General features: G+C 43.6%; 1 protein-coding gene across 1 annotated transcript in view; it reads right to left on the bottom strand.

Moving 5' to 3' along the window:
* NEDD4 (NEDD4 E3 ubiquitin protein ligase) overlaps positions 1–4,966 on the bottom strand; it is a 53,083-nt gene extending 48,117 nt beyond the window's left edge. Inside the window, exon 1 of the mRNA XM_071568226.1 lies at positions 4,891–4,966. Within this exon, the coding sequence (XP_071424327.1) occupies positions 4,891–4,935 (45 nt within the window). The 5' untranslated portion in view covers positions 4,936–4,966. The remainder of the gene's footprint in view (positions 1–4,890) is intronic.
* Between the last annotated feature and the right edge of the window lie 8,629 nt (positions 4,967–13,595).

The raw sequence follows: 13,595 nt of genomic DNA, 5'->3' as shown, positions 1-13,595 counted from the left end.
TGGCTTCACTTTTTTCACACAGGATGTAAGGAAACACCAAGATCAGGATGGTTAATCTAAGGTAAAACATAAAATGATAGTATCTGCTGAACTACTAGATAGCTTTTTCTGAGGAAGCCAACATAAAAATGACTGAGTAGTCTAACAGAGAACACTTGGTTGTAAACAATTCCTCTAGGCAATAACATCCTGTTATTCTTTTGTTCCAGTTAGATAGGTCAGGAATCAACTACCACTGAAGTCAGGAAAAAAGCATCAAAACTTATTACAATGATAAAACAGCACAGGAGCATCACCTTTAAAGATACTGGCAACAACAGGAACTATATATTAAGACTTCCTTAAGCTTCATATCATGTCTGCATATAGTTCTCATTTGAAAGAAAACATTTCCCACAGAATGGGGAGCCTGAGCTGAAGAAAAGTAGTTCCTGCAATAAGCAGACCCTGTAGGTGAGGCAGACACATAGTTAGGCTACAGCCAAACGACAGTAATCTTTTATGGCATCATCAGTTCACCAGGAGATGGAAAATGAGAAGGAGACTTTGCTGTCTTGACCACTGCTTCCCAACCCAGTGAGCACTCTCTCCCCTGTACAGTTTTGTGTTCATAAGTAAGAAGGGTTCATCCTGCAAGAAATACTGGCTGTTACTACAGATGTGTTTAACATCTGCATTTGATTGCAAATTAAGGAAAATATTCAAGAAGACAGAAGTCCACTAATGGAGTTACCCATTTGTCAACAGAATTTAAAACAAAACTCACAAAAAAACAACACAACAAACCAACCCCAACCACCCACCAAGCAATTTTTCAGCATGTGCAACCCAACATCCATAACACTCCCACTTAGTGTTTGTTAGTACAGTGTGAAAGAAAGGCTTTAAAAAAACAACACAAAACAAACCCAGGTACATAAAATAGCTTGTGCAACCCACTAGATCTACACAAATTATATTGCTGTTCAAAAAACCCCAACCAAACCCAAAACAAAACCAGAAAACCTCTCAAGACTGCAAGCCTTGGTCACTATTTCTGCAGGTGTCTTTACTAATCCACATACACTGTACTCCAGCACATGTCTTGCAATGGTAAAGTCCTTTATAGCCTGGAAAAATTGCAGAGCATTTCTGAAGCACAGAGCCCTGCATGTCCCTCGTTTTCTGTTTGAGAGCAGAGTGACCCAGAGCAGACAACTCGGACAGAGGTGCTGGGCAGACCGTGGGCTTTGAACAGCAACACAAGCACTGCGCTGCCTCAAGGTCAGGCACAAAAGCCAGACAAAAGCACTGGGTTTATCAGAAGCAAACCAGAGGCAGACTAGTCCATGCCAGTCTCTGAAGTCATGTCTGAAGGATTTTGGTCATCAGCATCACCTCCAAAGACAGTACGGTGAGAAGGGTAAGGTGTGCAGAAGCAAAGAAGACAAACCATGTACCCCAGACATTCAATTTACCAGCTAAAAGCTAAATAATCATAAACAACCTACTCCACTAGCAGATCCTAAAGGAATAGAAGAACAGCTTTCCAGAATGAAATACCACATGCTTATGAGAAACCTTATGTGACCTGCAGTAAACAAGAACAAACACTTGTTCTACACAGGACAGCTCTCAGGTGACTGAGAAAGCTGAAGTGGAAAATGCATTGAAGTGGGAAGTGTATTTTTGCCTGTGAGAAGTTTCCATTTCTAGTTTGATCCTGAAACCGATTAAACATAATAGACACGACAGGTCTGAAAAGCTGCCTAACTTAGCATGTTATTTAGGCAACAATAAAAGAGCTAAGCAAAATAAGAAGTCCTTAATTCAGGCTAGGAGTGTAAGAACTCTGACATACAGAAATCTTTCAATTAAATGGTTATGAAATACATGTGTAAAGACAAGCAGTGTTTTCCTATTGAATGCTATTCCAAAGCCCGACACTGCAAGCAGGTATTCTAATAGAGAACAGAAACAAATACTGGAGAACTCTTTAGCAAGTATATTTTCAACATGGCAAACCACTGAAAAAAACGTAATTCCTTCTATAACCAAAGAAATAACAGTGCATTACAACTTCTTCCTTCAGTCTTTGAAAGATCATTCCACAATTACTGTTTGAAAATGCTGTATTTAGTATTGGAGTCCATTGTCTCAAGAACACAGCAAGTGGAAATGAATAACTTGTCAGAAAATGCTTGATCAAAGTGCTTAATCTACAGAAATCCAAGTCATAACAACGTGAAAGTTTTGTATGACAAAGCCCTTCAAACAAAACCTCTCTGTAGGTACAGACACTCCACCTCAGCAAGGACATTTAGGAGTATCAGCAAAGAGCACTGTGAGAGAAGTCTGACCTGGAGGTGGGAATTACACTTCATGGCATTTCTTTCCTCTTTAAGAGAAGTTAGTAAGAGGATAAAATGTAACTTGGCTTTCATATTTTCATATTATTAGATATCATTACTTTTCCACTGCTAAGACCTTGCTCTGAATACAGAGCAATCAGTTTTTCCCCACTGACCTTACCAGTGCTCATGATTTCAATACTCACTAAGTTACAGGAAGTCCTATGGGTGACAGAAGGATACTTTTACAGAAGAAAAATTGAACCAGAGAAATTAAGGACAACTGTATCTGCTAGATTCAGGCACTGCAACTCAGATACCTACACAGCACATCCAATAATCCACAGTATACAGAATAACCTCATTTACAGGTTCCTTTTTATACCAGCCTCTTTTTCTTTGTGTCAGAATCATATTAAGAATCCTTTATTAAGTCCAAGTGATTAATACACCACTATCCAAGAAATCAGTTATAACTGCCTAACTTGGGCTGTGGGGGGTAATCCACACTCCAATAACTGCATTCAACTGTCTCAACACCTGCCTTTCCTATTTTAATAATCATTTATTTATAATTATTATATTTACCCTATGATCATACCCAAAAGCTGCAACAAGTAAAGCGGTTTTTCAGACAACACTGCTTCCTTTTAGCAGACAATTTTAATTCATATGCCAAGTAAATCCATCTTGGATAGCAGAGCAGCCCTGGGGAAGCAGCAGTGCAGACATGAACTGTAACGAGCCTGCCAAACAAGGAGGGGGAAAGAAAACTCCCTGATGACACTTTCAGTATGACTTGGGTTTCTGACTGCATACACAAAATCACCACAATCTTCCATATTTAAACTCTAGGAAGACAGAAGATGACCATCCAGGGAGGGAAAACTCTATTTTCCATTCTAGTATCCCAGGCAAAAGCAGTTGGCAGAGCAGTTCTCCTTCAGCCCTAAGATCATTTGTTTTGCCATTTGTGCATACAGAATCGCACATGAAAACTGTGACAAAAACTAAGCAAGTTCTTTACCTGTGAATCAGTAAGTACCCACTGAACATTAAATTCTCTGATCACAAACAAACTGCATTTTTCACATCTGTACCTTGAAAAAGTTTGGCTGAGCTTTTGAATTACAGAAAAAGTTGGACCTGATCAATTTTGTTTCATGCTCCAACTTCCTTCCCCTTCCCCCAGCTGTTCCAAAGGAACGTGTTTATGTTCAAATGGATAGAGGGAAGATCAGAATTGTTCAATTTCAAGTAGATCTCAAAATATTTTCCCCATAGCAAGGGAGGCTATGAAACAGCTAAACTTAACAAAGCTTAATAAAATAGAGAGCCTAAGGCACGGAATGTTTTAGTCCAGCTACACAGCCTCAAAAAGTTACTAGCAACTGAAAACAGGATCTTGCAATAGGAAGTGTTATGCAACCCTTGCAGCATGCAGTGCTAACTTTCTATTAGAAATCCTATGTAATTCAGGTATTAGGATGAAGGAAAAAATTCATTTAAGAGCTTTTTAGGTACTTCTCCATAAGGAAAGCACAACTTGAGAAACCAAGCCATGCTAACAGACAAGGAATAACATGCCAGAGCTTTAACAAACCGAACTCCTATAGGGATGCAACAAGTGTGCACTGACACAGAGATCATCACCACCTGAACACAAAAAGGAGCTGATGAAGACAGTCTTGGTAAAATATCCTGTTGGCTCAAAGACAGTACCACTGACATTTCACACAGGTCACCAAACAGCTTTTAGACAGACACAGCTCTTAGTCTTCCTGCACTTACAATTAAAAAAGCCAAACAAGTGGCTTTCTCTCTTCTTGATAAAGTTAACTATTCCATAATATCCTGCCCTATGCACAAGCCACGGCTGCGATGCAAAATCCAGCCCACCTGTCTACAACTCACACAGTAACATCAGTCTCAGCCACCTTATGAAGCTCCACGTCCTCAGGACCCACGACCTCAGGGCAGAGGCCGCCGCAGGACTCACTTTCAGCCACCCACGGGTGTATTGCCAAAAACACCGGACCGCGGCCGGGATTCCCCACTCCCGCGCGTGGCCAGGCCGGGATCAGCCCATGGCTCGGGCATCGAGCGCCCTTTGGTCCCGCTCTGCTGCACGCCCCGCTCTGTGACACTGCCCGCCACAGAGCCTGCAACAGAGACTCGATTCTTCGGCACCGGGGAGGGCGCGGGGGGGACACGACATCCCACTCCGAGGAAGTTGGGAGCGTACGCTGATCCCTCCGTGCACCGGGGGGGCTCCGCACCTTCCAGCGGGAGGACACAGGAATGCCGGCGACAGGCGACACAGCAGCCGTCAGCCTGCCGCGCTGTCGCCTCGGGGGCGCGGGGAGCCGGCACCGGGGCGCCCGCCCCGCCGGAGCCCCTCACCGCCTCGCCCCGCTCCCGCGCTGGGCCCGCAGAAAACCGCCGCCCCGAGGGGAGACCCGCCCGGCCCGGCCCCGCGGAGAAGCCGCCGCTCGCCCGCCCGCCCGCCCTCGGCAGAGAAAGGCGCGGGGGGCGCGGGGCCGGCCCGGGCCTCGCTCACCTCCTCGCCCGGCAGCCCCAGCACCTCCGCCGGAGACGCCGCCATGGCCGCGCGCCGCCGCGCTCACCGAGGCCGCGCTCTCCGAGGCCCCGCCCCCGGGCCCGCCCCCCGCACCGCACCGCGTCTGATTGGCGCAGGGGACCGCGGCCCCGCCCACCCCGGGAGGTGACGGTGTCTCCCGATTGGCTCGTGCTGCGCGCCCCGCCTGGAGACACGCGCGGCGCGGGCGAACTGAGGCCCCGCCCCGGCCCCGCCCCGGCCCCCTCAGAGCCCGCCCCGCCCGGCCCGGGAGCCGCGGCCGGCGGGAATTGTGCCCTGAGGGGTTTACGCTGTCGGGGTGGTTTTTTTCTCATATTCACAGAATCAGTTAGGCGGAGAAAGACCCCTGAGGTCATCGAGTCCAACCTACGACCGAGCACCACGTCAACTAGACCGCGACACCAAGTGCCACGTCCAGTGTTAAACACCTCCAGGGCAGCCCGTTCCAAGGTCTGATCACCCTTTCTGTGAAGAAATTCTTCCTCATGTCCTCCCCTGCCACAGCTCATCTGTTTTTGCATCTCTGAGAGCCGGGCCCAAGCTGTGGAGCTCTTGCCTAAACCCCTCACACCCAGGGAAACTGAAATTGCTAAAATCTGGGGGTAACTGAGGGGAAAAAATAATTGTCTATGCAGAGAAAGGCCCTTGTCCTCCAGGACGAGGCAGCGCTGCCTTCCAGGGTGCTGTGAGCAGGAAGGAAGTCTCGGGTGTGTGAGGACCTGACCTGACCTAACACCCGAGCAGGGAGAATGCCAGAGGACAGAAAAAATTAACTGTAAGAGCCTTGTCTGAAATCAGAGCAACAAAGTTGTCAGGACTTTTCTGAAGAGAAAAATCTCGCTCCCTCACCCCGCGTTCCAGGTGAGGAGCGGTTTGGCAGCACCTCAGTGAGGGAGCAGGACAACATTGTGGGGACCAGGACAATATTTCGTGTGAGCCCTTGATGTCATTCCCGAACACCATTCAGTGGCACTTCCTGCTGTCACCCCACACTGCCTTGGAAGGACCTGCTTCCATGATGGTTTGTGAATGGCTTGAATTCAGCTGCTTTCCCCAGCTGTCTGTGAATGGATCACTCAGGAGTCCTCCTGCCCACCAGCCCTTCCAGCAGGCAGAGGACAACAGCAAGAACTGGGCTGAAAAAGCTATAAATAAGGTAGGATGGTTTAATCTGAGCTCTGTAGCCATAAGCCTTTCTACAAGTCTGAGCCAAACTCCTCCAGGTACTGCACGGTCTGCAAGTGTAGAGAACATACCTTCTTCATCTTAGGATGGACACGTGGAAAATCACGTCACTAACAACAAACAAATGTAGCAGCACCTCCACTAGCCTGGAACCAGAGTGTTGCCTCATCTTTCAGCTTATCCAACCTGACTCCTCATGACCTGGGTGACCTACTGCTGTCATCACCCCATGAGAAACTTTTCCCTTTCCAAAACAAACAAAGACCCAGGCTCAGCTCTTTGGACTGTGACCCAGGCAGAGTAACCAACACCACCTCAGCAGGCTCAGGCAAGCCCGTGCCCCTGATTAAATACACTTGTTCTCCTGCAGGTGAACTGGATGCTCCAAGGAAAGGCAATCTCAACAGCAACAGCAGTTTGTGCTGCATGTCTCAAAATCACTGTAGGGCATTACCTATAAAGTCAGATCAGTGTCCTCACATGAACAGGCAGATTTACATGGGGAAAAAATGTCTTTTATAAGATCCACCAAGAAAGTTTGGGGAAAAAACCCAGATAAGCTTTTGGGTTATTTCAAAAGAGACAACCCTCTTCTCTCTCTGGGTCGACCCTCTGGACACCCAACTTGTCTCTTCAATTCCTTTCACTCAGCCTTGCCCGCAGCACTCCTCTAGCACAAGTTTAGACACTTGTCCAAACTGAATTTCCTGGGTGTCAGCCAAGCAAGGAAAATCTGCCTAAGTTACAGCAGGTATGATTTTTAGGCCCAGTAGTTATGATTAGTAAATTGTTCTTACAGCTTGCTGGAAAAAGTGTGTGGGTTTTTGGCTGTCAAGCATGAATACCTGGTTTTGAACTGCTGTCTCTTATGCTCTGCTAGAGTGTACAAACCACCTCAGTCAGAAAGGAGCAGAGCCCCAAAAGTTCATGGTTGAGGGTTTTTTCAGGTTTTTTTCAGGATTGTATTGGTTAGTCTAATAAAAGATAGTCTTTTATTTCTCCCCATAAATCTCTTACTACACATACTGTCACCGGCCTGAAGTCTGCCCAGTCTCATCTTCTCTGCACAGTGGAGTCTGTAAGAAGAACCATCCTAAAGTCCTGTTTAACAAAGGTTTTGTTTGTGAATATTTTACTTACTGGGCTTTTTTGTGAGACATCAAAACGCAAACATTAAATTCTGTAGCTTTGAAATTTAAGATGATGCCCTTTGAAATTTAGAACAGGACATTAACATAACCTATTTGTTATATTACATATTTTTAAGTGGCAGTGACTCATTTTTCTGTGGAAAGACCACTGATTGTCCAGAACAGGAGTCACAGCACGGTCAATGCCCAAATCCATCACTTATGCTATGAACAGGTCTGAAAGACAGAACTTGTGTGTCTGAGTCTGTTACCCAGAGGCATCCAGATACTAAGGTAAGGTCTATGTGCATTTTCAGGGGGATCAATAGTTATCATCAGTATTCCAGCAAGATATCTAGCAATTAACTCAAAATAGAATAATTTTAAAGTATTCTTTTACTTAAAAACAGGGTAACATAAAACACAACCTGTTGGTTAACAAACATTCAGGTCTTATGTTAGATATATACCTACACCATTTAATATTTTATAGTCTTATGCCATTACAAACTACGAGTGGAAAATAGCTCTCCTGAAAGCAAATAATTGATTTTCAGTTGCAGAGAATAACGTGCATTTAGATCATCTGAGTGCAATGGAACACTTTGTATATCCTGACCATTAAAAACATATTAATATTTCATCTCATTACTCCATCCCAATAGCAAGTTCTTATCTGGTGACAAAGAAATTTGACTGCTCTTGCCATCTAAATTAACCTTCTGTCTCATGAAAGATCAAAAATTGACAAACTTTAAAAATATTTTCCATCTCTTAGCTGATGGCATTCATCCTGTCAGACCCAATTTGTGGGTTGAATTTCATATACGTTTACAATATTTGGTTTGCTTCTTTACCAGAGGTGCTTTTTAGGCCAAAGAGAATCCATACACCATGATAATGAACTTTGAAAAGAAAAAGAAAGCAGTGTTTGTTCTCAAAGGAGGAATTACAGCGATTTGTTTCAGAAGTCCAAAGGGTTATAATAATAATCTTTAGTTTAAGAATGTACATTAACTATAGTCAAGGTTAAGTGACAAAAGCTAGGACATCAAGTGACATCAAAGTATATTTTATATTATTAAATGCAGGATAGACTTTTGCTACGGAGGATTTTAAATCAAATCTGATACATTATCTTCACTGGTCTTCCTTTAAACCAAAGCAATCAGTATTGATTTTAACCACAATTAAACAAAAAACCGGATGCAAATGGCAGAAACAGATTTTTGTCCTATTGTCTTTTGTTCTCCTGAGTCAACAACAGAAAATGTTATGAAGCCCTCACAGTGTCACAGTGACAGGTGAGTGGAAAATGCACACAACGGGGAACTAATGGAAAAAAATTCTATTTCTAGTGAGTCATTGCTGTGACTAAGAGAAGTAAACACCTATTGGTAGATTAGTAATCTCAATTTCTCTACTATCGTGGCAATGACTCACTTATGAGACTAATACAGAGATGCAGTTCAGAGCCTGAAACTAAACACTCTTCTTGGCTCTACTCTTATGTGCAAATATGTGCTAGGTCCTGTTGCTTAGTACTAGACTTCAAAACCCACGACAAGATGCAGAACTGATACAAAGGCTTACATTTTGTAAGCAAGAACTTCAGTCTGGTAAAAGCCGCCCAGATCTTGCAGCTGTCTCTGCATTGCACTGCAACTGGGCTGCCATTCGTTCAGGCTCGGGTTTTCACCAGCCCCCTCCTGCTCCTTTTCTTTGTCAGTTGTCCGAAATCACAGGTTCTGTTTTCCTCAACTTCTCCTATTTCCCTTAAAAGCAACATAAACATTCTGTTTGGATACATGTGCTTTTTGCGTTGCCTGTAGCCAAGCCATTGCCTTCAGCTGTGTCAAACCCTGCAGCTGTACTTGTGCATAACCCAGGGACAGACCAGATGAGAACAGAAATTCTACACTCAAATTTCATCTTTTCAGGGCAACCTGCAGACAAAATGTAACGATTCTCTCCAAGCGAGGGTCTGTGTTCCCAAGGCACACACCTGCCCTGGGCCAGCTCCCTAGTCCCCTGCACAGATCCCTATCTTCCAGGAAAGCTGCTGGGAATTCCAGGTCTCAAAGGGAAAGCTGTGAGAAGAGAAAAATATAAAAATTGTTTTTTCCTAATTTCTGTTTCTAGTATAGCAGTTGACAAGCAATTTTTCTTGGAAATATCTCCGTCGTGATGGGCAAACTTGCATAGTAAGAAGAGCAATTATAGTGGAGGTGAGAAGTCACGCTCATTTTGTGTATGTGCATTTGAATGAAGTGGTAAACACTTGTCTGAATCACCACCACTCTGATGTCATCTTTCTCTCCCTATTTTCAGTTTGAGGGGGAGGAGAGCTGCCAGAACAGAAACCCGGAGGTGCTGAACTCCAGGCAACTGTCACGCTGTTCCCAGATTAATTATCCACCAGAGATCCCATGGTTAACGCAGTAATTTTGGGTATTTTTGCTAACAGCTCAACCCATCACCATGTTGCAGAAGTAAGATCTTTCCGGGGATGACATAATTGGATTTTTCTTCTTTAAATACCTTGAGATTATCATTCTCCATTGTGTATGAAGTGGTAGCGCTGTGTGCTCTTTGCCAGTGCCCAAAACATCAGTAAGACCAGGGAAGCTGCTGCTCTGAATTGGGTTGTGACGGCATCACTCATGCACTCACATCTTTCCTTCTTACAGTGTTTCTCTCTTATTTCATCAGGAAAATGGGAATAGTAAATAACTGCTGTTATTAGTTGGGTTGAATTACTGCTGAGGGATTTTTTTAATGTTCAAATACTTTTGAGTACACACATTTCCAGTGTGTTATCCTTGGTCCATTGATTGGCTTCCAGTGATCTTAAAACTATTGTCACTGGGATTAATTACAAACTACAAGGCCAAACACCTTCAGGTCTGGCTGGCATAGAAAGTAATCACACAACAAAGTACTCCTAAAAACAGGATGACTGTTAAGAATGTAGGGCTTTGTCCATGCTGTAAAAGAATACTTATTAGTGATAATACCATTACCTCTGCCAAACAAAGGGAAATGCAAATATCCTACTCTTATTATACAGCTATGTTTTGTAAATATTATCGATTTAAAAAGTAACATCAGATAATTCCTAAAGTAATTCTGCAGTTACAGGCAGCATAATAGCAGGTTCCCAGCAATTCCTTATCAGTGAGCAGTGCAGTCTCCTGTTTTGCTTTAGCAGGCACAGCCATTTCAGGCCCCAGTGTTAGTTTAGCTGTACACAAGTAATCCTTGTCAGATGAGATTTTAGTTGTGTCATTGGCACAAGAACCTCTGAGCAAGAACCTCTCTGCCTCTTGGACAAGGCACATCAAGATCCTTCTCATCTATACATGTGTAGTGGGTGAGATGGTTCTAAATTTTCAAAGCAATTTGAAATAGAATCAAGAACAGAATCAAGGATCACTTCCTTGATTCCCACTAATCACTCTCCTCCACACGGTGCTTCAAAAACCTGCAGCTACAGGTGGACACAGCCCCAGCAGCAGCCAGGTAATGTCAGTTTAGTCATCACAAAAATCCACTACCAAATTAATAAGTGGACATAAAGCTATCAATCCCTGAGGAAATGGAAATGTTTTTTCAGCTTTCTATGCATCTTCTTTTTCCCACTTTTTACAGACTTTAACAGGCTTTAATACCAAGTTCAGATCATTTGGTATAAACTCTGTACTACTTTAAAAATATTTCTACAAAATGTAGCCCCTTGCGTGCATAGGTAGGTTAAAATGGAACCTTCTCACAAGCTCCTGAGGCTCATTTCTATCCTTGGGCCAATTTTTCAAGTACAATTTTAACATTTGAGTCAACTTCCCCTACATATAAAACAGTGTGTACTTTGGATTAATAGCATACTGCTAAAATCATTGGAAGCAGCAGCTTGAGATCCACTGAAAACTTTATTCTAATAGGCATCTAATTAGGTAGTGTGGAGAGGAAAAAAGTTCCAATGATACATAACTTACCATAAACCACATAAAGGCAGTTTATTTAAAAGGAAATTGACAGCAGAGAAAAGATGAGCCACAGGGACAAAAATGGACCCTCTTAATGAATTCAGAGCTGAGATATTGCCAGATATAGAAATGGGTAGGCAGGCCCAGGAAGAACAGACTCAGGAGGAGGCACGACAATAGATATGCAAATCTATGTGTTCCAGCACATCTCGAGTATTTACATCACTAATATCTCCTACGTATCCAAGGCACAGAGCAGAAACGTTGTGACCTATAAGGAAAGGAACTATAGTCACTTGGTTATGTATTCTGCATTATATCAAGCTGGTCTTCTATTGGGCTTATTTAAACAGTGTAATCTGCATGAAACTGCTGTCTTTTTAGAAGTACCTTCTAAAGAAATTTTTCCATGTCCTCAATTTACTTCTGCCTGAATTGATCTGGCCTTGCTTAGTTTTCACCTTTCTATCTTTTTTTAACCGAGTAGGAAGAGCAAAAGACAGGAAGATTTGCAAATTCATCAAATAATGTTAACTATGCAGTAGGAGGTGCTGGTTTGTTACAACAGCAGTAACAAAGGTGCCCAGAATCTGTAAAGTTATGCTTAAATGCCCTTTGCTAGAGTGAGCACCACAAAGGGAGGGCAGTGTAGAGAGTCTGACATTCCTTCAGACCTCCCGGCTGTGCAGCACTGAATGGGCCTCTGAACTACGGGCAGGCAGATCTTGCCTGTGGAACAGTCACCCCATTTTAGAGTCATCTGTGCTATTACAGGATTTTCTTACAAGAAAACAACTCTGCTCATCAACTTCAGAGCTCAGGCAGAAAGGATGTTCACACGAGAACTTCTTGCTGCACTTTCAGATAAAGGCAAGGACACACAAGTGGCATCATCACTGCTGGCACCGAGTGGGAGCTGCCTGCAGGCTCCTCTGTTGTGGTTACCTGGCCAAGGGTTCCCTGCAGCCAGGGGATAAACATAACACAGGGACAGCCCAGCCCAGCCCCGGGTTACTTGTTAACTGTCATGTGGATCCCCAACTCAGAAACACCTTAAGCTTACAGTCAGGTCACTGCTCTGTCCTTAGGTCTGGAATCACTTTACAGAGTTTGTAAGCCTCACCATACTTTTTTTTTTCTATTTTTGTGTCCAAGCTTAACTCATAACATTTTTAAGAGAGGGACGAGGGCAGCAAGATCCAAGCATTGGTTAACTCTGAGTTAAGGCATCAGAGGAGGCCTAGATAAGTCTGCTGTCAAATGAATTTGATAGTCATCAAATATGATGCTTAAACTTTACCTGAATGGGAACAGCCACACTACACAGCTACATTTTGAAGCCTTTAGTTCCAACATTCCTACCTTCTTAAGTATTTTCCTGTTAGGATGTTTCCATTCGCAGATTTGTTTGCTCTTTTGACACTTTTTATTAACTATTAAGGCAAATTCTTTCCAGTCTCCAGGTGAAAGGTTCCAATTAAAACCCCTCATTACTTCAGATGAACAATCAATTTCTAAAATAGCCATTTATATCTCCTACATTATATTCCATCTCTTTTCTTGGAGGTTTCAATTTGCATTTTTTGTGGAACATGAGGAAATTGTGTGTCTGAATTGTTCATTGAGAACTCTTTGTAAAGCATGTTAATTTAGAATCCAGTGAGATATATTAATAGCATTTCCTCCAATGTCACGTTAAAATTAATGTCTTTCTGATGCTTTTTCATTTATGTTGCCTCATGTCTCCCTGACAATTCTTTTTCTTTGTTGCTGAACCCAGATGATTTTGTGCCACCATCAAACCTTGCCACCTGCCAGATCACCTCAGCCCCTCTGCAGTCTGGAATGGGGTCTGTTAACCAGTGCTCTTTTTGACATGAACACCTGGTTATTCACCCTCACTCATTTTCTCATAACCAGTTTCTGCTCTGTGGCAATGATTGTCCATCATGTTCACTCAGACCAGGCTGGGAACACTGCTGGGGTTACAAACAATTGTAAAACCAGATAAAGGACTCCACAGATCAAAGCACAGATTTCCCCCTTTATGTCAGCAAAGTCAAGCCACTCCAGTACCATCTTGTAGGAGTGCCTGACTAGTATGGAAAAGCAACACCAAGCAACACCAGCAACAGGTTGTTGTGTCACAACACCAAGAGCCATCACCCAGGCATGAAACCAGCACTTGGGCTCCAGGACAGACTCAACAAGGCACCCCAAGGAGGAAGATTCACCTTCGTGCTCAGCCTGAAGTGTCTGACTGGGCTCGGCACCTGCAGTGAGTCGGTTCAGCTGGGCAGCTGTCACCTGTGGTCATTCAGACTAGAAAGTTCTGTTTGCTAGGTCAGCCTTAAAACACATTCTC

The sequence above is a fragment of the Pithys albifrons genome, chromosome 13 (genome assembly GCF_047495875.1).
Source record: "Pithys albifrons albifrons isolate INPA30051 chromosome 13, PitAlb_v1, whole genome shotgun sequence".
Lineage (NCBI taxonomy): Eukaryota > Metazoa > Chordata > Aves > Passeriformes > Thamnophilidae > Pithys > Pithys albifrons.
The sequence above is the reverse complement of the archived record's forward strand: the minus strand, read 5'-3'. Positions and strand labels throughout refer to the sequence as shown.